Source organism: Falco peregrinus, chromosome 3 (assembly GCF_023634155.1).
Source record: "Falco peregrinus isolate bFalPer1 chromosome 3, bFalPer1.pri, whole genome shotgun sequence".
NCBI classification, from domain to species: domain Eukaryota; kingdom Metazoa; phylum Chordata; class Aves; order Falconiformes; family Falconidae; genus Falco; species Falco peregrinus.
This window is the reverse complement of record NC_073723.1, coordinates 78,537,661-78,563,215: the sequence shown is the minus strand read 5'-3', so window position 1 is coordinate 78,563,215 and position 25,555 is coordinate 78,537,661. Positions and strand designations below refer to the sequence as shown.

Sequence of the window (25,555 nt, the reverse complement as noted above, 5' to 3'; positions counted from 1 at the left end):
TTGAAAAATGCATTAGTCCACATGAATATTTTGATTTACACAATGTTAATTATTACTCTGACCAAGTGCTGAACCTGAAAAATGTAATGTATGGTCACAATAAAAACATGCCACAAAGCAAAAAAACCCCACCAGCTTAACAAACACACCTCCCCACCCCCCAAACAAACAAAAAACCCCAACCGCAACACCCCACCCCACCCCCCCAAAAAAAAACCAACAAAAAAGCACCAAACCCATAAAGAAACCCACAGAACACAATCTTAAACAAAAAACCCTAATCAAGGCTAGCTTCTTTCTATCAAGAAGACTGAATTAGTTTAGGAAGTTGGTGCACACTTAGAGCAGGTGCATTGTGGAAGCCTTTCTTGTGTTTTGCTTAAGGTGCTCTGTATACGTCCCATAGCATCATCTGTATTTACCCAGGTGCAAGGACCAGAAAGACTCAGAGCTGTACAGGAACATAATGCTGTGTGAGGCTGAGCGAGAGTGACTCAAATGACACTGCTTTTATCTCTGCTCTTGTAGGCCTTCAATGGCCTAGTGTGTTCAAGGTTTTTCTTAAATGGGACCCTCCTGCTGTCTCTTGTGCTCTTTGGTTAAAGTCTAGATGTATTCAGGCTGTCCTAGAGCTGAGAAGATTTTGGAAGGTATAAGACTTTCTACAGTGTAGTAGTATTCCAGGCTGTAATGTATCAGATTAAGATGTTGAATCATGTTTTGAAGTGAATGATTAGCTAAAAATTTACTGTTGCAAAATAAATGGTAATAAAGATTAAGTTTTTCACATTTCTGATGAAATATTATTTTTCTGGATGGCTAGGTTGGTGCTTTTTTATTTGCCCCTCTTCCCTCCTAAAGTTTGAGGGCAGTAGCTATTACCCATGTTTTCAAAACTTTATGCAGCTTTTTAACTTCTTATTTTTTTAATCCTAATAAAATACCTTTGTTTATATATATATAATCATTGGATAGAATGTCAAAATTAATCTTTAGGTGTTACTGCAGAAATTAATTTTCATAGTTATCTTGCAATATGCCTTGACAGCAAAATGAATTAAAATAAGAGGTCTGCCATGATTTCCCTGCCCCAGAACAATAGCAAGGCATCTCTGAGCACTCATGCTTCCAGACCATGTAATCAATAATTAAGCAAATGTGCATGTATTTCCTAGAGGCTGAGAAATGAGACATGTGACTTTAAAGGATGTGCCCTAGAAGTAGGATGGAGGCAATTAACAGTTGAATGTTCCACCGTACAAATTATTGACCAGTTCTGAGATAAGGATTTCTTGTCAGTGGATCTTCTTGTGATTCACTTCTGGTATCTTGTGAAGATGAGAGTTGTCAAATTAAGCTTTCCTACAAGTAGTAAAATTCTAGTGCTTTTGTAGTTGTGTGAATTTAAAATGTATTTAGAAAACAAGCTTCTGAATTAATAGTAGCAAACGAATAAATTTTAATGCAGACCAAGGCTTGCTTTCTCATGTACTCTCAGCTTTAAAGCTGGCTTGATGGTGTGAAAGTAAATCTCTTCTGCATATGTCTAAGTCAGAGACTGCAAACAACTTTGCTCACACCAAAAGGCACAAAATACAAGATCCATTTGGGCTTGTGGAAAGAATTTGTGGTCACCTGTTTTGGTGGGCTGGCCAGGAGGGAGCTGGAGGGCAGCAGTAAGTGCAGAAATCACAGTGATCACGAGTATCTGTGGTCTGTAGTTAGTGTGGGGATATCAGATTTGGGGGGCAGTCACTGCACCTTATAACTTCATTCCAGTCTAGAGGGAGAACCTTAAGTCAAGTATCCTACAAAAAAGTTGAGATGCTGCATAGTCTTACTTTCATTGATGTGCTGATGGGACGCAGAGTTGGATTTTGCTCTTCTCCCGGTGTCCCCAGTCTTCCAAGCTCTGCCATACTACTTCCAGCTGAGGAGGAGTCAGGATCCGCAGCAACACCTTCCCTGGCTTGAATGAGGAGGCAGGTTGTTGCTTCACAAGCTCTTTTGCCTCTGCGTGGTTTTGATTCTGGGGGAGAAAGAGCCTGAGATTAGTAGACCTGACCAGGGCAGGTCATGGGCAGCTCTTGAAGTTGATGTTTGTGAAATGTGAAGTGACCCAGTCACTCCCATGTATCTGGGAGTAGCATCCAAAACTCACACAGGCTTTTGGGGTGTGGAGCAGCACCTCAAATCCCAAGCATTAAAATGTTCTGTGGTCTGGTCTTGTCCTCTGGGGGGTTGTTTTTGTAATTTTCTTGTGTGGTGGTTTTGTGTTTTTTGTGTGTGGTTTTTTTTTTTTTTTTTTTTTTTTTTGTGAGGGTGTTTTTCTGTTGTTACCAAGGTATGTGTGGAAGCATTTGAAGATTTGCTGCTTTTGAGTTTTAGTGATTACTGCTGGCAAATGAATGCAATAAGAGTGCTTCAAAGAATGATTTCCATTGCAAAATGTATTGCAAAACTATAGTTGTGCTTAGAACTCTCCCAGCTCATTAAGTACCAAATACGATGCCAAACCAAAAAGTGTGTGAATAATTCTTACAATGTTTCCTAGGACAAAATTTTTTAAAGATAGTCTAGTTTGGTGTTCAGGTTTATGTGTGAAAATACCTGTAGAGTCCAATATTTTAGAGGGGAAACTTAAATAAAAACAGCTTCTAGAAACAGCTGATGCCAGATGTTTTATTTAAAAATATTTAATGTTATTAACACTGAAGCTCCTTAATAGCTGTGATGCACTCAGCCCTCCTCATCGATGATGAGGTTATAAGCTAAGTGAGCAGCTCTCATGGCTTGGAAATGTGTTTCTCTTCAATTTGCGAGGAGGAAATCCCTTCCTCTTTCTATAAACAGATAAATCCTCGGGGTTTCAGGTAGGGCTGCCAGAAAGCGCTGTAGGACTGCTCTGAAACTGACCCCTGGTTGTGAGTAAAACCATTGATTTGAGGATCCAAATCTTGAACAGCAGCAGCACTGGCACACCCACAGTCCGCTGGTGCAGCTTGCAAACCAGCATAGTATTGCAATGTAAATGCCTGGAGCATGTGGGTAGCTGACTGAGTTTGTGCTGGGTAATTAGTAAAAGCTGTGAACTTGTTACACTTCCTATTCCACAGCGTCTATTTTGGTGCATGCTCCTACCCTGAGGTAAATGCAAACGAGATTTGTATAAGCAGGCTCACACACTGTTTATCTAATGGGAATTCATCTGTCTGTGTGCTTGGTGTGTGTTTGTTTTACCACTGAATAAGGTAATAATCTGCTTCTGATAAAAATAAATGTCTCAGATTTAACTTCCAGTTGTGAACTAACAGTTTAAACCACTGCAAATCTGTCACTAGCTCAGCATCTCTGGTAATGGTGGTGTGAAAACTAGTGACGTGGTTAAGACCACAGTAGTACAGCAAAACAGTAATTTATTTCATGTTTGCTGCTCGGTAATTTTGCTTGCTAGTATAAGCATTGATGGCCCAGCAATAAATGCGAAGCCCATTTCCTAAATGAAATTAATATGGACAAATAAATGGCCTGAGGGTCAGTGTGTTATATTTAGGAACTTTTATGTGAAGTTATGAAGGAGCTTTTGCCAAATATGATGTTAATGGAAAACTTCCAAAAGGCAGAAGGAGACCCAAAGTAGTATGTTGAACAATTCAAAGTAGAATTTATTTTTGTGTACTTACTTACACAGATGCAAGTTCTACTGCAAAGTAGGACCATTTTAGAATAGTTCTTGCTGAGTCTGGTTAAACTGATCACATGCTGAGAAAGAGCATAATTGGCCAATTAAGCCAGTAGGAAATAGCTATGAAATGTGTTCTGTGTTGCTTTGTGTAATCTCTTCTGTTTGTTATCTTTTCAGTCACAACAATGAAATTGGAAAATCACAAAATATAGGTTGGTTTTTTTTTCTTAAGGTAGTAGAGAACAATTTCTAATAGAAGGGAAAGGTTTAATGAAAACCTGCTAAAATATTTCTTTTTTTACAAACTAAGTCAGTTTTTTGCTTATTGTAATGATGAAAAAAAATTAAAGTCTTTTTTTGGTACTATAAGTCAGAGTCAGGTCAGGTAGCAGGGGCCTTTGTGAGAATGAAAATAATTATGCAGGTGTCATTTGCTTCTGCTCTGCAGCTATGGAACTTACAAGTGCCAGGCCAGCTTCATTAGTTTTTCTGGAACCAAAACTGTGGGTACCATGGTGTGTTTGGGAGCACCAGAGGGACCCTTTGCTTGAGGAGACGGAAGCATCAAGTGACCCTGCTGAGAGACCACTTTATTTTACTTTCCTGCTTAGCCTTGTCCTGTAGGTTCTCAGTTCTGTTGTTGTGTTGGTTTTGTTTTTTTTTTTTTTTCCTCAAGAAAATCCGGATATTTCAAGGCGTCTGTTTCTCCAAGTGCAAAGAGCTTTTAAATGAAAATCCTAATGTAGCATGAACTTCAAAGCACAGGTGATAACAAAACCACATGACAAGAAATTACCTGATTTAAAAGATTCCTGTGAGGAATGTGCAGCAAGAGCTACTAAGCACTGGAAAGCACTGGTCAAGTGATGTGTCATCTTTGTAGAAGAATGTGATGTGAGGTTTACAAGAAGTGATGAAAACAACACTCTGGTTTTGTGTTTTACCCAGAAACAATATTATAGTTACAATACCACTTCTATTGCAAATCTCCACCATTTGCCAACTTCAAAGTTTGTGTTTTCTTAATGCAGAAATATAAGATGGAGATTTAACTGATTCAGTGTTTCACAAAATGACAGGAATAAACTTCCTGCTTAAAACAGTTGTATATGGGTTGAGCTTTTAGGATGGAAGGGACACAGCTTCATTCATGAATAAGGACAGCTCTTGAAAAGCAGTCACTTGATGACTGTGAAGACAGCAGTCAACCCTCAAATTATTATAGGGTCTTTTAGGAGGTAGATTATTGTTTTAATATGTGGAAATTGAGCCATTAGCAACCGAGAAATAACTGGCATGATGATTCAGAAAGTAGGGGAAGGGATTCTCATCTTCCAGCTTCTGAGGTTTGCTTACACAGAAACCACTAAAAAGGACAAATGGAACAAATGTTCCCCCATTTTAACTTAATGCATTTCGGTGTGTGAAAGTGATTCATTGTCTTTTGGCCAAAAAACTTTGCCTTGTGTTGAGGTACACAGAAAATTCCACCCAGACCTTTACTCACATATACTCAGACTGTTAGTAATAAACAATTAGGCACCATTAATGTGGTTTATAACATATACTTGCTGAATACCTAGAATGTTTCAGTTGACCCTTTGAGTTTTCTTCCCCCTTCTTCTTCTGTTTGATTTTTGTTTCCATTTGAAAAGAGGAAGAAAAAGAAAGATGAAAACACTGCCTTTTAAATGCCGCACTTGGGAAGTGCGGGTAGATATAAAAATCCAGCACGTTGTGGTGACAGTCTGTAGGTAGTCCTTATTTGCAGTTAGGTGGGTAAGGGTGTGCCAGCCAGGTTGCTGCTCTTCTCATTGGCATTCACATGTAACTTTTTTGTGTGGTATGTAGGTTGCTGGTAGGGAATGAGGCCGTTAATTGTTAAATTCATGTTGGCAAACATGGAACATAATAGTGGAATAATCTGCAGGGAAAAAAACCACGTACAAGTCTCAGTATACTTTGTTCCTTTGATGCTGTTGCTTACACTAACAATTGGCAGGATTTTGCCTGCCTAGCTTTTGTTTAGGGAATATGCTGTTGGGATTATTTCTACCCAGATTAGTCAATTTTTAATTACTTTTATTTTTTAAATGAGTGAACAGGCATCTCAGTTTACTTATTTTTACCTGCTCTTGTCAAATGGTTTTTACTTTAGAAATGCGTTATGGTCCAGGAATGCTCTGAATAAAACTATATTAACTAACTAGATGATTTGCAGTAAGAAGAACAGGATGCAGACACATTCTCACTTCACACTAAGGTTTTAGGTGGAAAAACTGAGGTAAGAAAGGCAAGTCCACTGACTTCATTTGAAGATGAGTGTGTGTCTTCAACTGCCTGTCACGTACCAGAAAGGGTTAGTAGTGCTGTCATGTGTCTGAAGTGTAGTTGAGATGAATTTTAGGATTGAAAAGACTTCTTTAAAATTTTTTTTTTAATTTCCTGGTCTCCTTTGTTTCTTTTATTCAATGAGAATAACATGAGGTTGAACATGACAGTTGGATTGGTAGGTGATGATCTGTGAAGAACTTCAAAAAAAGGTTATTTGTTTGGATAAGATTTTCAAATGACTTTCAGAGAGATTCTTAATTCCTCTCTCCATGCATGTGTCCTCTTGCTCTCTCTCAAAAGAATTGGTTTTTATACAACCTTTAAGTGTCAGAATTTTTTTTGGCATCTCTCGAATCTGCAGTTGAATGGAGAAGCATATCATATTGAAACTGCAGTCAAACTGTATCTTAACAGCTTTGAAATCAAAGCCTAGAATTTATGCTGTCTGATTAATAGCAGGTTAAGAAATGCTTTCCTTATTATGTTTTTGCTGGCTTGCAGATTTTTTTCAAGGAAAACCTGATGGATTCAAGTGCATTAGCTCTGGCAAAAATTTCATCTCTTACACATTCAGCAAGGGACAGTTTGTTTTCCACTGCTTGATTTGGAGTACTTAAACTGTGAAGCAACCGACTGTGAGGCAATACACCATTGCAGAAGCATTTCCATTCCCTAAAAGGTGTGTGCAAGTGAGGATGGAAATGCATGGGTGCTGAAATGAGCATGTGAAAGCTACTTCCAAAAATCATGCACTTTAGAGTGTTTCTGTGGTCATGCATTTGCTTCTGGTGACATGCTACTATCCAGGCTTCTGTTGTAGGAATCAGTGCCTCCTTCTTGAGCTTAGGGGTTGTTGCTGGATGCTGTTCTCATTAAGCTGCTCCTCTTCAAAAAACGTGGATGTGATTACTGGAGAAGGTTGATGGTCCACCAAGAAACCTACGTGCTGTGAAAGACTGTAACAAAATGTGAAGTATGTGTTGTGCATATGTGCTTTGTAAGCTTTCCATGAAGAACAGCATCTGTCTTAGGTTTTCGTAATGGTTAGGTTGTTGCATCAGGCAGAAATATATGCAGAATTGTTATAGGATAAGTTCTCCAGTTAGGCTGCCTTTAAATGGTCGAGTCTGAAAACATTTTCAATGTTACTAAGTTGAGGTTATTTTTTCATATGGCCTATGCCCTCCTCCAGATAAACAAGCAACAGCCCACACTTTTGCTTGATTCAGTAGTGCGTTGTTTGCTTTGGTAGTGGCCGTGAGATATAATGGAAATACCATCTGATTATTTCAAGAGAGGCCTGAGACAAGGTAAATGGATGCCTGACTGATCTGATACCATCTTGTTCAGAGTTGATCGTGCTGTGAGTGATTTACTGATACTGAACATTACAGTGTGAAAGACTGAATATGGTGGGTGGGGGGTGTTGAAGGTTAGGGAGTGGGAAACCTTCCTGTCTAATAGCAATTGAAACTAATAAAATGCAAGATGCTATACTGTTTGCCAGTGTCTGATTTCACCTTTATTCTCCCTGATGTGGTGAAACTGAAGAGGGCAAACCTTTATGTAATAGGTAGATTATATAGTGTTTCAAGATTTCCATGCAGGCTGCAGCTGTGAACTGATTGCCCTTAAGCAAGATGAGGAAGGGCGTGATCTGTGCTATTAGCTCAGTGTAGAGGGGCAATGGGAAAAGTAAGGTATGTGCTCTGAATCTCCAGACTTAGAGTCCCTTTACTGCTATTGCCAGATTAAATCAAAACATTTAGAACTTGTTTTCTTCCACATCTATGCTGTCTTTCTGGAAGGTCAGCTGGGATCTGAAGGAAATAATACCTCTTAGTTTAAAAACCAAAATGCATACATGGAAAAGTACTGAATTTTTCAGAGGTTTTGTGTGATTGTCCTTTCTAGCACAGTAAATGATTTTTATCTCTGAGTTATCCTTGGGATTTATCCCTATCTAGAACTGACTGGTCGCAGAGTCATAGAATGGTTTGTGTTGGAAGGGACCTTAAAGATCAGCTAGTTCCAACCCACCTGCCATGGGCAGGGGCACCTTCCACTAGACCAGGCTGCTCAAAGCCCCATCCAGCCTGGCCTTGAGCACTGCCAGGGATGGGGCATCCACAGCTTCTCTGGGAAACCTGTTCCAGTGCGTCACCACCCTCACAGTAAAGAATTTCTTCCTAACATCTAATCTAAACCTACCAACCTTTTTTCAGTTTAAAAGCATTACCCCTTGTCCTATCATGATATGCTTTTGCAAAAAGTCCCTCTCCAGCTTTCTGCTGGGTCCCCTCTAGGTACTGGAAGGCTGCTACAAGGTCTCCCTGGAGCCTTCTCTTCTCTGGCCTGAACGAGCCCAACTCTCAGCCTGTCTTCATAGAAGAGGTGCTCCAGCTCTCTGGTCATCTTCATGGCACTCCTCTGGACTCACTCCAACAGGTCCACATCCTTTTTATGTTGGGGGCCCCAGAGCTACATGCAGTACTGCAGGTGGGGTCTCATTAGAGCAGAGCAGAGAGGGAGAATCACCTCCCTTGACCTGGTGGCCATGCATCTTCTGATGTACCCTGGGATTCGGTTGGCTTTCTGGGCAGCAAGCACACATTGCTGGGCTACAATGAGCTTCTCATTCCCCAAGACCCCCAGGTCCTCCTCCTCAGGGCTGCTTTTAACCTGTTCTCCACAAAGCCTGGCCTGTGTTTCTGCTTGGGATTGCCCCAACCCATGCACAGGATCTTGCACTTGGCCTTATTGAACTTCATGAGGTTCACATGGGACCGCATCTCAAGCCTGTCAGGGTTGCTCTGGATGGCATTCCTTCCCTCCAGCATGTCAACTGTACCATACAGCTTGGTTTCATCAGCAAACTTGCTGAGGGTGCACTCAATTCCATTGTCCATTTCACCAACAAAGATTAAACAGCACTGTTCCCAGTATAAATCCTTGAGGAATGTCAGTCGTCACTGGTTTCTACTTGGACATTGAGCTGTTGACCGCAACTCTTTGAGTGTGACCATCTAGCCAGTCCTTATGCACTGAATGCTCCATCCATCAAATCCATGTCTCTTCAGTTTAGAGACAAGGGTGCTGTGCTGAACAGTGTCAAGTGCTTTGCACAAGTCTAGGTAGACCACATCAGTTCCTGTTCTGTCACCCACTAATGCTGTAACCCTGTCATAGAAGGCCACCAGATTTGTCAGACACAATTTACCCTTGCTGAGGCCATGCTGTTACCAATCGCCTCCATATTCTCCATGTGCCTATGGAAACTCTCCATAGTTTCCAGGAGCATCTGCTCCATGATCTTGCCAGGCACAGAGGTGAGACTGACTGGCCTGTAGAATCCCAGGTCTTCCTTATTTCCCTTTGTAAAAATGGGGGTTATGTTTCCCCTTTTCCAGTCAGTGGGAACTTCACTGGATTGCTGTGACTTCTCAGATATGATAGGGGCTTAGCAACTTCATCCGTGTTCCTTCAGGATCTGTGGATGCATCTCATCAGGTCCCATGGACTTACACCCTTATGATAACACTAATCTGAAAGGAAGAAATCCTTGCTTGGAACGGAGTAAAGTGAGGATTGTGGGAATATGCTAGTTTAAAACTGCTGTGAGGGTAGGTTATGATCGTTTATTATTTACTTATTTGTTTGAAAGGCAAATAAAATCACCCCAACAGTATGTGTCACTCTTAAAGAAACTCCAGACTCCAGTGTGATTGGTTGAGTGGTATAGTCCGAATTATAGATCATAGGGGGATTTCACTTACTTGCTGTGTAGCTGTATAAATGTATGTAGTGCTTCACAGAAGATTCAGGTCCAAGTTTGCCATTATGGGGTTAAGTTTGCTTATATTCTTTAAATGTTTCAAAAATGAAAGAATGTCGAGATCCCAGCAAAGAGTTTAGATACTCTCTTATCTATGTTATCTGAAAGGCTCCATGTTGTTTGTGAACTAAAATCACGGCTTCTAACAGCACCAGACTTTGTTTCTGCTGGTCATGGCCTTTTGATTCAGGTGTCTGTGCGACAGGGTTTTTTTTTTTTTTTGAGTGAGTATAATGAAGAATAGTGAGTTTGCTTTTCAGCCAACTATGTTACTAGAGAGTATCATTAAAATCCTTGTAGCTTTGCTGCTGTGGTATACAACTCTGGCTTTTTTCCATGGTTGTGAAGTATCATGTAGAAAGCGGAACAGGGGAAACCCAGAAGGATGTAGCATGACCTTTTGTGGAATGAACACCCTCTAATGTCAAAAAAGGCTAATGACCTTTTATTGACACATTAAGTAATCATTAAGAAAGCTTGAAAATTAATTTTTTACTTTGATTTTAAATGATTATGCGTTTTCATAAACATCAGATTGTTTTAAAAGAAACTAAGTTTATTGGATTGAAATATTCTAGGCTTTCAGCAAAATATTAGGAAATCTGAATGGCTGCCCATCCTGAAAGAAAGGTTCACCAGGAAAGAAAGAAAACCTTGAAATAGGAGAATACATTAATTAACATACATTTTCTGTATTACAAAGGTGAACTTTAACAGGGAAGCGACTTCCTTGCTAATAATGACAATGAATCATGACTGGATAATAACATAGAAATCCAATTTTTGATACCAGCAACTCTTCAGCATATATCTGAGGAGGAGGGATGTCTGTGTCATCATAACATAGACTCCCTTAAAAATTCCTTTAAAAGCTTCCTCGAAACATTAAGAAGAAAACTGGGGTGGTGGTGGAGTTTTTTATTTGTTTAGCATTTGTCTTCCTGTCTGTCTTGTCTCTGATGCAACATTCTCAGTATGTCTCTTCTAGTCGAGGCAAGGAATTGCTAGGTTCAACCGTAGGTTTTACGTTGGATCAAGTAACAATTTAAGACAGCCAATCTAGGTGGTATTTTCAAAATGTCACATAAATTATGTCTTGGAAATGCATAATTAAATGAAACCATTTGTAATACAGTACATAAACAATGACAAAATAAAGCTTTTATATGCCAGAAGACAGGCACTCAGTGAACTGTTGGCATGTGTTTCTTTACATTAACAACTTCTCTAAGTTGAATGCAGAGAACATTCTGTATCTTGGTAACTTCAAAGACTGGAAGCTAATCTAATAGCAATAATGATTCTGATATCAACATATCAACACAATATGTGAAATTTACTTACTGTACTGCTGCTAAATTGCAGCTATTAAATACTTGTTGGCTTTTTTTTGTAAAGACTAGCCAGTTGCACTCATGAGAATGTATACTTTTATTTTTTAAGTCATACCAAGAAAACTGCAAGCCTTAGATAAGAGTAGATTACAGGCTTTGGTATGTTATATGCCAAGGTTCTGTTTTTAAGAAATGGAACCTGTTTGGGATTATTTTTCACAGAAAATTATTGAACCTCATTTTGTTTTAATGCAAATGCCCTCTCTGTTCCACAGTGCATGTGCACACACACACACCGTTATCAGGACAAACTTGCCTACAGGTATGCTTTTTAATGCTGTTTGTCCAGTAGTTCATTAGGCTATGAAATCCTGACAGATTCAGTTACCCCATTTTTGGCATTTATTGTTTTAAGATGCTTGCCCCTAATGTGTGTAGAATCGTGTATGTAAGAGTTTTCAGAGGTGATCTTCCTTCTGCAAAAACATTACTCATGCTGCATGACAGTCAAAAACATTCAAAATTCAAAAAGAATGCATAATTTTTAGTGCTTTACATATTACAGAAGCAATTAGCTTCTGTGTGGGAAATCTAGTATGCTTAAACCCCATTAAATGACTTCGTTGAGCTTTCATCTCTCTAACTTCTGCGATTTGAATGCTGTTGATTTTGGTAGACTGGAAAAGTTGAAAATAATAACCAATGATAGAAGAGAACAAAAATTACTGTTTGTGCATGTGAGAGTTTTCTGTGTTATGAGGTATATAGTTGGGTTGATATTGTAGAATAGAACTTGTAGAAGAAAGTTTGCGCTAAGTTTTGCTCTAAATTTTCAGGGCCCTCTGTAGGGAGATGAGGTAGAGAGGGAAGTAGCACCACTGTTGAAGCTTGGCTAACTACTAAAAACCCCACAACTATTGTTTATATTGAGAAACATCACGCATTATGTTTTTAAAAAACAAGGTAAAACTGTTAAATTGTGATGAGCCTGAATCTCAACAAGCCTTACAATGGTGCTGAATTCTTAGTTCCTTGTGTTCATTCACTGTTTCTGGTGACTGAGCGCTACTTGCTGTCCAGTTCTTTCAGCAGATCACCACAGACCTGCAGATTTCAACAGAGCCCTGGCAAAGTCAGCATACATTCTACGCTACAGACTGCTGAAGAACTAAAGAATACCATTATAACAATACCCTTTCCATGTTACATTGTCATTAGCGATTTCTTTTAGTTGATTATGTCTGATTATGTAGGCTTCCTTTTTCTTTGCTAACTTGAGCAAAACTGATCTGGGTTATCTCTTTACAGTTACTGTTCTGAAATAATACAACAATCTCTACTCAATTTTTCCATTTTCTGATTTGTCACCTTGGAGGATTTGTTTATGTCAGAAGTACCAGAGTTCAAAAGTCTGGTTTATTAGGACCCTGAAATTTACGTTGAGGTAAAAGAAAGGCAATTAGAAGGTTGGAATAGGTTGGTAAGCTGAAAGTTGGACTTTTGATGTTTGAGGAGCTCAATTTTGGATCCCAGAGGAGTGAAAGCGGTCCTTCATCCAACTAGTGGGAGTTTGCCAAAACGAAGTGTGGGGGAGAGGTTTCGGGAACATCAGAAGTGGTGTTCCCCAGGGCTCTGTGTTGGAGCCAGTCCTGTTTAATATCTTTATCGACAATCTGGAAAAGTGGATTGAGTGCACCCTCAGTATTTTTGCAGATGATGCCAAGTTGGGTGGGAGTGTTGATCTGCTGGAGGGCAGGAAGGTTCTGCAGAGGGGTCTGGACAGGCTGGGATGATGCCCAAGGCCAATTGTATGAGGTTGTGCATGTCCTGCACTTGGGTCACAACCACCCCACGCAGTGCTACAGGCCTGGGGAAGAGTGGCTGGAAAGCTGCCTGGTGGGAAAAGGACCTGGGGGTTCTAGTTGACAGCCAGCTGAACATGAGCCAGCAGTGTGTCCAGGTGGCCAAAGCAGTCACAGCACCCTGGCTTGTATCAGAAAGTGTGGCCAGCAGGACCAGGGCAGTGGTTGCCCCCCTATACTCAGCACTGGTGAGGCCGCACCTCAAATCCTGTGTTCAGTTTTGGGCCCCTCACTTCAGGAGGGATGCAGAGGTGCTGAAGCATGTCCAGAGATGGGCAATGGAGCTGGTGAAGGGTCTGGAGCACGAGTCTTATGAGGAGTGACTGAGGGAACTGTTTAGTTGTTTAGTCTGCAGAAAGAGAGGAGGCTCAGACACCTTCCTGCTCTCAACAACTCCCTGAAAGGAGGCTGTAGGCAGGTGGGGGTAGGTCTCTTCTCCCAGGTAACAAGCAACAGGACAGGAAGAAATGGCCTCCAGTTGCTCCAGGGGAGGTTTAGATTGGGCATTAGGCAAAATTTCTTCACTGAAAGGGTGGTGAAGCATTGGAACAGGCTGCCCAGGGAGATGGTAGAGTCACCATCCCTGGCAGAGTTTAAAACACAATAATATGGTTCTTAGGGACATGGTTTAGTGATGGCCTTGGCAGTTCTAGGTTAATGGTTGGACTTGATGATCTCAAAGGTTTTTTCCAACCTACATGATTCTATGGTTCTATCTGGAAGATAGTTGGTTTGTTCTAATGAGATATAGCCAGTGCAAAATTCTGTTGGGAGGCTGTGTGAAGCGTTTGGCCCTGAAATCTCAGCGTAGTCATAAAGTGTATAACTGAGGAAGGCTGTGCTGGTTTTGAATTTGCCTCTAACTTGTATATACAAGTGGGTCTCAGGTTTGCATGACACAAACTAAGCTGCATCCAAGTGTGTTCTAAAAACAGTTCAGCTTCTTGCATGTTTTCCCCCGATAAATTCACAGAATGGCTGAGGTTGAAAGGACCTCTGAAGGTCATCTGGTTCACCCTCCCTGCTCAAGCAGGGCCATGTAGACCTGCTTGCCTAGGAATTGCATGATTAGTTCCAGAGAAAAGAGGGAGAATATGCTGCTGTACAAATGGTAAAGGCATCTGGCTTTTCTTATCCTCCCACCTTCCACCAGCTTGGATGCAGAGGCAAAGAGCTGGCCATGTCCTCATGCCAGTCTGTGGTGTAGCACCTAGAAATAAAGGAGAGAAGAAATGCAGCTAACACTAATTTGTCTGAAAAACACTTGAGAAATGTAGCTGTTCATTAAGTTGGAGTCATTCCATTCAAGACTAGGACAGAAATGAGAGCCAGAGTGAAGGATGACTCAGTTTTGCATCTTTGCGTGAAAAACACATCTATCTTTGTGCTTTAAAGACAGATTAGGGTACATGAGCAGATCTGTGAAATCACAAGTACCCTCTTGTTTAACCTTGCATTTTCTTTTGGTGCTTATCTATACCTAGCTTTAAAATATTTCTGTGAAAATTAAAATGTGCAGCTGTAACTTGGTACTTCTGTAATAGGGATTCCTGGTAAGTCATTGTGGTGGGTTGACCCTGGCCAGCTGCCAGATGTTCACCCAGCCGCTCTCTCACTCCCTGTCCTCAACAGAAGGGAGGGAAAAGAAGATGAAAAAACTCATTGACTGGGATAAAGACAAAGAGATCACTTACCAGTTACTGTCATTGGCAAAACAGGCCTGATTTGTGGAAAACTAATTTTTTTGCTGATTAAAATAGAATCAGATGATGAGAAAGAAAGACATAACTCGTAATACCTTCCCTCAGCCCCCATCCTGTTTTCCTAGGCTCAACTTCACTCCTCTACCTTCTTCCTATACCTTTAAATATTTTTCCTTTCTTTTTAGGAGGGGCAAGAAGCACAGTATAATTCTGAGGACCCAGCTGTCGGTGAGAGTCCATGCCTGCATTGGTAAGTGGAGTTCCACATGCCTGAAAGAGAACAAATATACAGAATCGATCTTTGAGAAGCAAATCTGGGCAATGTGAGTCAGACTTGCTGTGTTACAAATTGAGGATAATGGCCAATAAATTGATTTCTTCTGCTTGTTGCATGTTAAAATTAGGTTGTATTAGTTACATTACCCTTAAAATATGTTAACAGCCCAGAGTAGCATAGCATTTGACAGTGAAGTGGGATGGTTGGGGGTGCTTTGGAGAATCTGGGATCATCTGTCTTGTCACAGCCTTTGTGTGTGCCTGAAAAAGACTGTTCTGAATTGGGAAGGGGATCTGGAGAATTGTTGGCTGACAGCTAAATACAGTGTTTTAATAACATGTAATATTTATTACTTCACATCTTGCAGATCTTGGCTGTGTATTTGTCATTATCATAGTGTCAGTGTCTTAAAAACATTGGTTGAAACAATGCCGTCCTGAGGAAAAGTCTAATGAAAGTCATAATGTGTGTGTTAAAAGAGCTTTAAGGTTGCACAAATGGCAGTTGATGTGCTGTGTTAGTATGTTCTCCAGCATTCTGCAGAACAGAGTGTTTCACTGAGTGGTAGTGGCAAAGCTAATGCTCATGTTGCGGAGATATGATAGATGCTATGGGCAGTTGGTTTAAAACAAAAATAAAAAATCCTATGTCCGTGTGCTATGATTGCCTGTCTTGTTTTCAACTTCTTCATAGTATAGATTCAGCACTGTAATGTGTTTTGCTTGTTTTTGGTCTTGCTTCAAGAGGTTGTAGCTGAAGCATTGAAATATATTTACCTTAAAAGGTAAAGAAGAAAGTAGAAGTTTTGTATTATTGCTATATGTATTATGCCACTGCTGTCGGAGGATTCATGCTTTAAATGTGACTAAAATTCTTTCCCCTGCCTCAAGAACGTGTTGTGAATTGGCCTTTCTGGAAATTTGAACTGAGCATAGGCAACCTACAGAATTCCTCGAATACCTCCCATTGACAGCAGTCTCTAGGCTGCCTCATGCAGGAGCAGATTATTCTCTATTACTGTTGACTTGAGGAAGTACAGCAGAGCAAGCCTGTGCATTAAGTATTAGAGGAGAAAGATGCTGCAAAGTCTAGGCTGATTTTATAAATGTGACTGAAATTAAGAACAGCTTGGAGAAGTTTGTTCTTGTTAGGTCTGGGAATATATTTGGCAAAACAGACTAGCTGCAGCAAGGCAAGGTTTCATATGTTTCCTGGATTGAGGTTTTATAAAAACTATTTTCATGTAATTTTTTTTTTTTTTTTTGTCTAGAGTGCAGCCATAGAGGAATTGGAGCACAACAGGTACTGAGCTTCCACGCTTGGTTGCACTGTTGTTATCTGTTTGCCTTCAAGCTCACTGTGGGCAATTAGGCATATTATTGTACATGTATTTTAGTTGTTCCTGTATGAAAATGCGTTCCTTTGTCAGGTGCTGTTATTCTCTGGCAGCAGTGATGTCTTCAGCGGTAAGTAAGGAGGAAGCCAGGTTGCAGAACTTGAGTCCAGATTTCAAACATGTAGAGCAGAGGTGTGCTTGGATGTGGGCTTTTGGCTTGGTTTGTTATAGCAGAAAAGCCAAATGGAATATCTGATTCTGATTTCCAACCCACTGCTGCAGTTAGAGTTTTAGGATAAGTTTTTGTATCAGCCCATCGCTTGATGTAATGTCACTTTTTTTCTCTTATTTTCTATTTCTTCATATCAAATATGTCTCATTTATTGGTATGAGGTAGTTTGAAAGAGTCAGGGATTCTCGGCAGTTCTCAGTACTGACCTTGTTTGGTGACCTGTGCCTGGCAGTTAAACTTGTCACAGAATAGGAGGCTTATTTCATTGGTACAGTGAATACTTTCCTTCACCTTGCATATACTTTCACATCAGCTGCCTGTTAATGTCTTTTTAGAAATATAAGAATTAGGTTATAGAGGATAAAAGATGTATTATATATTTGGAGTGGAAGCTAGGAGAGCAATCTGAGTTTGTGTTATGTGGAATAAAATGGTCTTGCTTTGGCTATTTTTTTTCAGTCTTCACAGTATCCTTGGAAAGCACTGTGGTTAGTTAGCAATGTTACTGATGCTTTCAAAGTTCCCAGCTGGTAGCCAGGACTGCTTTCTGGGAAGATGTGGTTTGTTCTGTAGCACGCTTGCCATACAGCCTCCTTGTGTTCAAGGTTTTACCTTGCTTTGAAGAGCTGAGAAGTGTAAAGAAATAGCTTTCCTGTAATAAACGCTGTCATTTGAAAGTTGGACCAACTTTCTTTTTTCCTTCTCCCTAGCATGTTGTACTTTTAAATTGTGGGAAATACACAAGTGTTTACGTTCAGATGTCCCGATAAATTTTTCCATCATTAGTGACTTCATATCTCTGGGGAATTCATTTGGCTTTAGTGTCAGAGGATGTATTGACTACAGGCCAATATTTTTAGGAGACTTGGGAAACTTTAGCAAGTCCCAACTCAAGTGGAGTGGGGTTTTTTTCGGTTTTAAGCAGAGCAGGGAAAGAATAGAGCTTAATAACTTGAGTGCAGAAGTTGTTAGTGGTATTTTCTACTCTATTGCTTATCAGTCGCTCTTAAGCATCTCACTCAGTGCATTAATGCTTATTTTTTCTTCTCAATTTGAGTTCTTGTCTTGTGTTCACACTTGGGACTTTCAGCATGGAGGAACAAATTCTCTTTTAAATACCACTCCTTTTCCTATTTTGTCTTGATCCTGATTAAGTTGTCAGGAATAATTTAAAACCACTTAAATTACCTTTTATACAAACTGCAATATTTTTAATGATTTTTTTATATATCAAAAGACTATTGCTAAAACCAGTTTTGTTCATAAAACGTAACTAATTGAAAATTATAGACATACTTTTGTACATGTTGATGTTAAATTCCTTAGTGGAGGAAGATCAATCCTTAAATCACATAATGACAATTGGTTTTTCACCACAATCTGTCAAATTTGACTTTTTATTCAAATCAGATTTTTTGTGAGTTAATACCCTGTGGGAAAAGTCTTTCTTGTATTTTTGGCAGCTGTATGACTTCCCTTGCCTGTATTTAGTTGTGTCTTAATGTCATTTTAATTTGTATGTATTTAGCAATTACGGGGCTCAGCTGAAGCCTTGATAAAGTCCAGTGTAAATAAGGATGTAGCTTTACAGGGTGAATGCCAACAGTGCCAAAAACATTAGCCCCTGAAGCCAAATGGGAGGTTTTAATCAACTCTTTGACAGTGAAATTTTGAAGAACTTTAAAATCCTCACTGTTTCTGGGTAGTGACTTTTGGTTTATTCGTTATGTCCTTGCTTGGACAGCTCTTTTTGCAGCTGCTGCTTCACTTGTCTGTTCATTGCTTCTTGGTAGTTTTCTCTCAAAAATCTCATGTAGTTTCTATGAGTAAAGGGATAATTTACTATGACATATCTATATGCAGTATTTAGCACAAGAGAGTCCGATGTTCTCTTTTAATTATGCCTGTGATGGGGAGTTGGGAGTGCTGCTGTCAATACCGAGAATGAGGTTTGGACAGGGACCTATGACGATGACTTAGAATGATTCTGCAAAAAGAAGCTTGACATAAGTTTCAGGTGTTAATACAATGCAATACAAGAAGAATGCAAATAATAAAGGTCAGTGGCAATTCTGAATACATGTATTGGCCTGGGATTGCTCAGAGTACTGTAGCTTGGAAGGTCAGCAAATATTGCAAGGTGTTTTTTTTTAATTTTACTTCTCATTTGTGTCAGTTTATTATTAAAAAAAACCCAAACAACAAAACAAACCACATACACCCAACCCTCAAGTAGTTATTTAAAATATTTTTGCATTATCTAATTTTGGTTTTGTATAGTTATAACTCCTTCTTGTATTGTGCATAGTTTTTCCTTTCTCTCTCTCCAGATTAAAAAAAAAAATATAAAAATTGCATAGATACTTGTGCATTACATTTCATAGATTGATCCAGTGAGATCCCTGAACAGTTTGCAAGTATTTTATTGGAGGAATCTTGGTAAGCGTATATTATAGCTTCATTATTAGGCATTATAACCATTTTATAATCCTGTTTTATTGGCTTTTGCAGATGGGCAGTTGCAGATTTACCAGAGCACAGTGCTTAAGTGATCTACAGTGTGCCTACCCTTCCCCATCCTTCCATGGGTGATCAGCAGTGGATTATTCCCAAGTATGTGACATAATAGCAGCCATGCCACATGGCAGCTGTTTCTGGCCCATGCTATTAGGGCATCTGCTTTAACCAGCAGCGTTAGCACCATTAATACAACCTTTCCACGCAGCTGTCTGGATTGCCTCATTGACATCCTCTCGTTCTTGGTGTCTTTTATGAAACGTAGCCATAAATATCTTCTTGAGCTCCTTTTGTTCTGAGATACCTGAGGAAAGCTGTAAGCTAGATGTAACTAGGAGGCTAGTAGAAGCCAGCTGTTTTCATTTGTCCTGTAATGGCTGAAGTATGCAGCTAGTCCTTTTTTCCATGTACAGTTTTCCCTTCTGTTATCCATTATGCCAACTTTGTTGCATGTATTACAGCAAATATGATTAGGTTCTGCAAATGTTTATTCATCTATTGAACCTGGTTGGACCTGTCCCTCCAGGTGCTTTAGATGCAAATTCCCCTCCAGTGGAACCACAGTACTTTGAAGAAGAGTCATGTCTTGAGTCTATAACTATATCTGACACTTTGTGCAGCAAAGTTAAGACACATGGACAGAAGTGGTGAAAAAACATGGTTTGTCCTCTTACAAGTATAGTATTGAAGTGTAGAAAAGCCAGTGTGATTTTGGTTAAGGGAATGTGAAATGGTGCTGTTTCATTCTCTGAGGACAGGATTGCCTACAACCCATGCTATTGATAGTGTCTCAGTTGAGGTGCTTCTCCCTACAAATATCATTATCGTATTGTATCTGCCTGGTTTGCAGTGTACTGGCTGCATAGCCATGGGTGCCATGAAGCTCCTCCAGTTCATACTATAAAACTTTGTGATTTCTTTTTTTAAAAGGGAATAGCTTATTGAATTTTAAATAAAAAGCTTGGTAAGGGGCTTCTGAATAAACTAAGAGAAAGACTTTAATTAAAAAGCCTTCTTAAAGGAGGTTTAATTGTGGCACCGTGAGCTCTTCCTTTGGGCAAGTAGTGATTGGTATGTTCCACTGAAAGTCTCAAAGAGAGGTACTTTGGGTTGTTTGAAGGCCATTTTACAGTTTTCTGTTCAGTGTTAGGCATTTCTAATAGAAAACATTTTCAATTTGAGAGAGAGAACATGTGGAGAGCATTAGCAGTTCAGCAAAATGTGCAACCAATTCGAATTTAATTTAAGGGGAACAAAAAAGGTGCCTTGAGAATTTGTCGGAAGCGCTGTGGGTTTGCCTTCTTTGCACTAATGGTAACGAGAGAGAGAGGTGAGTTGAAATTGCTTTATCAAATATCTTCTCAGCATAATTGGGACAGAAAATTAATGGATTTAATGGTGTTGCATAGGGATCCTGCATGCATTACAGATTTGTAATGACAATATGCTTCCTATCTCTTGCTGTAACTTTGTAAAAGTCCTGGCTTAAATGAAGATAATAAACAACATGTTTATTAGATGTAAACTCCCATCACACAAATTGAAAAAATGTGAAAAGGAATGCCAGAGCTTGGGGGGATTTATTTTCTTTTAAGGGTTAGGCTTTTTTTTTTAAATAAAATAATTTGAGTTCTAGTTAAGACAGTGCACGGTACTGGGGCCTGCTTCCAGATGTGATTAGAAATATCTGGTTCAGCTCTCTTTCAATTTGAGTGAAACATGAAATAGCTGCAAAGGCTATGATAAAAATACCTTTTTCAGGTTTTTAGGATTATTCAAACTTTCTTTCCTGAGAACATGGACTGCAGATGCTCTAAGTAAAAATCCCCTAGTTCCCAGATCAGATTGCTTTGTGAAAAATCTATCGATGTAATGAACTTGTGGCTTTGCTCTAATAACATACACCTCTTTAAACTGAAATGTTAGACTTCTGTTGTATTCCTTGTGCATGGTTTTAGTTGGCCTCCTTTGTGAGGATGAACTGCACAGTACTTCCCCATAACCTGTGACTTGACTTTCGTATGTCACCTCAAGAAACCTCTCGGCTGGTCCCGTAGGATTTCAGAAGGTGTTTTTCAACAAAGCGGGGAAATTTCCAAGATTTGTCTCTGCATGTTTCATTTAAATGAAATCCTTAAAATAGGCTCTGCAGCAAGAACCAAGAAGCTGTAGAGTAGATAAAACCTCCATTAGCAGTGGGTTCTTGCTTTAAAGCAGTGGATTCCTGCTTTAAAGGGGCTTGTTCCAAGTTTGAAAGGACTGCTGTAGAGTGTGCTAGTGGGATGCTTTTCTCATCTGGGGAAGCTTTGTGTTAAAATGTGAAAGCTTATCTGACTGGACTCACACCGGGAAATACTGCAGAGATCTCATGAAATGTCTTTGAACTGGGATATCTTCTTTCTGACTTTTTTTTTTCTCCCCTGACAGCTTAGATTTCCATAATAATTCCGTTTTCTTACAATGTGTAAAAATTTGCAAGGGAGAAGGATCTAATTTTAACTCTTAAAACATAGTGAGATTAAAAGCAAATCTTGTTTGAGGATTTCTCTTTCTTTATTTATAATCATCTTCAGTGGTACCTCAAAAGAAACCATCTCCTTATAAATTCAGAAAGGAAAATAAGTGGATTTGCTTCCTACCCCCCAACACAAGCCTGTTTAGACTTGTTTCAGATGTTTTTTTTTAAAATTAAAAATATTACTGATATGTGGTATTTTTTAAAAGTGGATTTTTTTCATGCAGTCTAAACATTTTTTGAAGATTAAAAAATTCTAACAAAACGCAATACTGCTTTTACTCTTTGCAACGCAGTCTCCCCAGTGCTTTGAAAGTACAGTACATCTGCTGATAAGTAAAATCTCACAAAAAAAAGACTACTAAGTTAACTAGTGATTAACTTGAAATTACTGGAGTATACTGCAATTGAAGTTTCTAAAATTCCATGTCTAGAAGAGTCATGTTGCTATTTTTAGGCCTAGATTTACCACCTTTTTGTAATCTAAAGAGAAAAAGACATTGTAAATTTAACCTCTGAGATGAGTGAGAAGAATTTTGTAACATTTTAAACTGTTTGTGACTGCTCATATGGACCCCACTGGAAATAACTTGTCACAGTAGTAGTATCTACTACAATGAGGTGTTTGTGGATTTGGTAGGGGTTTTGGTGTTCAGTGTTTTTTTGTTTGTTGTTTTTTGTTGGTGTGCTCTTTTTTGGTTGTTTGTTTTTGTTTTTGTGGGGTGTTGGTTTTTAGAAAAAACAGCAAATAATTATTTTTATGGATTATTTTGGCATTTTTTTAACTACTTCCATGTTGTTCAATTAGATTTTGAGAAATACTTGCCCAATAAATAAATGAGTGCACCCTAGGAATTAGCTCTAACATTCCTGTTGTAGTTCTAGAGGAGTTGTTGCAAAGGCCCAAGGCTGGTCCTTTGTGAACTGTGGGAACTCTTCAAGGTTAAATATTTCATGAACTCTGCATGTTTCTGTGGTGGGCAGGGGGGATTTGGAGAACTACTGCATCAATTTCAGAGCTGCAAAACTCCATGATCAAGGCAATCTCATCGTCTTGTTCTGCTACTGGTGATGCTGTGTAACTGGGTTTTTGCAGGTTCATTTGAGATGCAAAACTCTCCTTCAGCACCGCTTATACTTGGTGTGGCCTTTCCACCAGGGTTGTCTGGGCATTGGTCTTTTCCAAATCACAGCTCGTGACTGTTATGTCACTTGGCTGTGGCTTGCTAAGAGGTGGCTGTAGCCATCCTGCTAAGGTAGAAATCTACAGAAATGGTTACTGCTGTATAGCTAGTTGTGAATGTGACAAACTTCTTTCACTTCATTGTTAACAATCCCCAGATTTTCAAAGGGATATCCTAAATTTCATTAAGTGTAGGAGTTTTTGTGTTTTTCTTAAATGTAAAATAAAATAACAAATGTCATGCAAACTCTTACGTCAATAGCTGTCATTAGTTTTCATGTAGTTTCCCTTTTTAGCCATTTGCACTTCCTGCTTTGTGTGTATTGATAGACAAAGTGGTTTGTACTCTTATGGTCAGTGTTCAGACTGTTGAACTTATTTTTCTGTAGACTGAAGCACAGCATGGTCAAGCTCTTAACTAGGGAAAAAAAGTTAAGTTCATATTAAGTAGCTTCAAATAAATTAGTGTTACACTCTGAAGAGAACGGAGTATTTTTTTTCCTGCCTCCACCTAAACCTGTTCTATACAGGTGATATAAACCAAACAAATGATTTGGGTTCAGATTAGTTCTCTTGAAACCATGCACCACTCAGGCCTGTTTTAAGCTTTACCTAACAAAACTTCTTTGACTGAAACAGAATTAAGCACCTAAACTATGGAAGAGAAATTAGGAACTGCTGCTTAAAAACTATAGGTTTGGAATAGAAAGTGTTGGTATTTCTTTGGAATGTTGTTTTAATCCCTGCCACTGATTTAGCCTTGTTTGTAAGGAAGGTGGAGGGATGCTGATTTTGCTCAAGTGGAATTAGGGTAAATATAGTTCCTACCTCCCCGAGATGTTCTGTATGGACAAACTTTGCTTTGATTTATGAACAGTCTCTAAGCATGTATATGAAAGACTGCATTACCATTAAATATATAGGTTTTTGTGTAATAGCTTGTATGTTTAGAAATGTGACATTCTTTATCTTGCTCAATTGTATTTAGCTCTGGATTTCTGAAATTTAAGGAGCTGCATAATGATCCTGAAATTGGCTGCAGTGCAAGTTGTGCCTCTCACCAGAATTTTTGGGTAGAAAAAGAACTGGATTAGTGACGTTTAATTTTCTATAATGTACTTCTAATGTAGTAAAAGAGAAGAGGTGATGTTAGCTCGTAAGGCAAGGAATTGTGCTACTATGGAAAGAAGGCTTCTCTTCAGAATGAATCTATTACATCTGATGCTTCTGAGTGGAAGCCCTGCAAAAGGGAAGAGTTTTAGCATAAGGAAAATCTGTATACTCTGTTTACTACTAACAAAATAGTAAATGGAAACCTCTACGTGTCTAGAGAATGTCTGGGCTGATTGCTGATTTCCCCCTCCCCCCATTACTGGAGGAGCAACTGTGGAATAAATAGGGAAACATTTCTTCTTCATTGTATTCTCTCCGGTATGGTGGGTTTTTCCCATCCATTGCATGTCTGATTTCTGCTCTCTGATGGGTAGTTCTGATCTCTTAGTTGACTGTCATGTACCACAGATGAATGTATGCTGTCCAGAGTGCCTTATGAGGATCTATTTTTGATTAGGTTAAAATAAAGCATATATGCATATTATTCAAATGCAAGGTCAGGAGATGCATGTTTGAACATTATTAGTCTGCTTCAGTCTGCTTATCTTGAAAAATGGTGAGCAAAATGTGCATACTCATGGCCAACTATGCTTCAAATGCATGCTGCTTGCTAACTTTTTGTGAGCTCTCAGCAAGACCAAGTCTATGGTTTTCATCTTTTCAGACAAAGTCTATGTAGTTTCAGCCCTTATAGGTATTGAAAGGATTAAGTTTTGTTACCAACTCAAGGTCATACAGTGGAAAGCGATACAAAATATGTGTGGTTTCATAACACTGGACTGATTTTTTTTTTTTTTTTTCATCTGGTTTATTAACTCTCTTCACTGTGATAGGTAGTGTTAAATGCACTATCTCTTAATTGAACAGTCAAGAAATAATTGTGCTCTTTTAAGTTTTCATCGTGGTATTCAAATGTGCTATTCTTTCTTTGCCTTCAGTTATGCTATTCCCCTCTCATTTATATAATATTCATCCTTTTCATGTGCAACTGCTTTTATTTCTGTAGAAATTAAGATTATTGAATTTGTAAATTGGGTGCCTCTCAATTTATTTATTTCTTGAAAGAAATAGTCCAAAGACTGGGGACCTTTATTTAAATAGGTGTCACGGTTCCCTGCTGTAACACATGTTGTCTTCTGTGAGATTTTACAATGAAGTATCTGCCAAATCCACCCAGTGTCAAGAAGAAAATATGTACTGTAATGCGAAATATTGCAATGGTACCTTTGGAAGCATTTAAATGAAATGCTCATCTCTGGCTTAAAATGTGCCATGGTCAGATGTGGTCATCAGTGGTGGAAGAATCCCATCACTCATCATTATGGTTTTGTACTTGTATGAGCTTGATGGAAATTGAGGACATCATTGTACCCCTTTCTGGAAAGGGGAGAGAGGTATAGGATTGTTTGGGTATTGGTGATATCATAAGCACTATTAAATACTATGTAATGCAGAAGGCTTCCGTTTTCACAGTTTTTCATGTCTTCATGTTATTTTTAATCATGAGCTTCTCTTTTCTGTGTTTTCCTTTGTTTTTTGGAGGGTTTTTTTTGGTGTGTGGTGTTTTGTCTTTTTTTTATGCACAGCATTTGTATTGTAATGATAATAGTTCCTGGTAGTCCCTTCCCC

At 39.1% G+C, this 25,555-nt stretch overlaps 1 protein-coding gene across 4 annotated transcripts in view; it reads left to right on the top strand.

Annotated features, from left to right (window-relative positions):
• Positions 1 to 25,555, top strand: part of FHOD3 (formin homology 2 domain containing 3) — a 417,107-nt gene that overhangs the window by 44,237 nt on the left and 347,315 nt on the right. For all 4 annotated transcript variants that reach the window (XM_055800337.1, XM_055800338.1, XM_055800336.1 and 1 more), the window contains exon 3: positions 14,939 to 15,003. In XM_055800337.1, the coding sequence (XP_055656312.1) occupies positions 14,939 to 15,003 (65 nt within the window). The remainder of the gene's footprint in view (positions 1 to 14,938; positions 15,004 to 25,555) is intronic.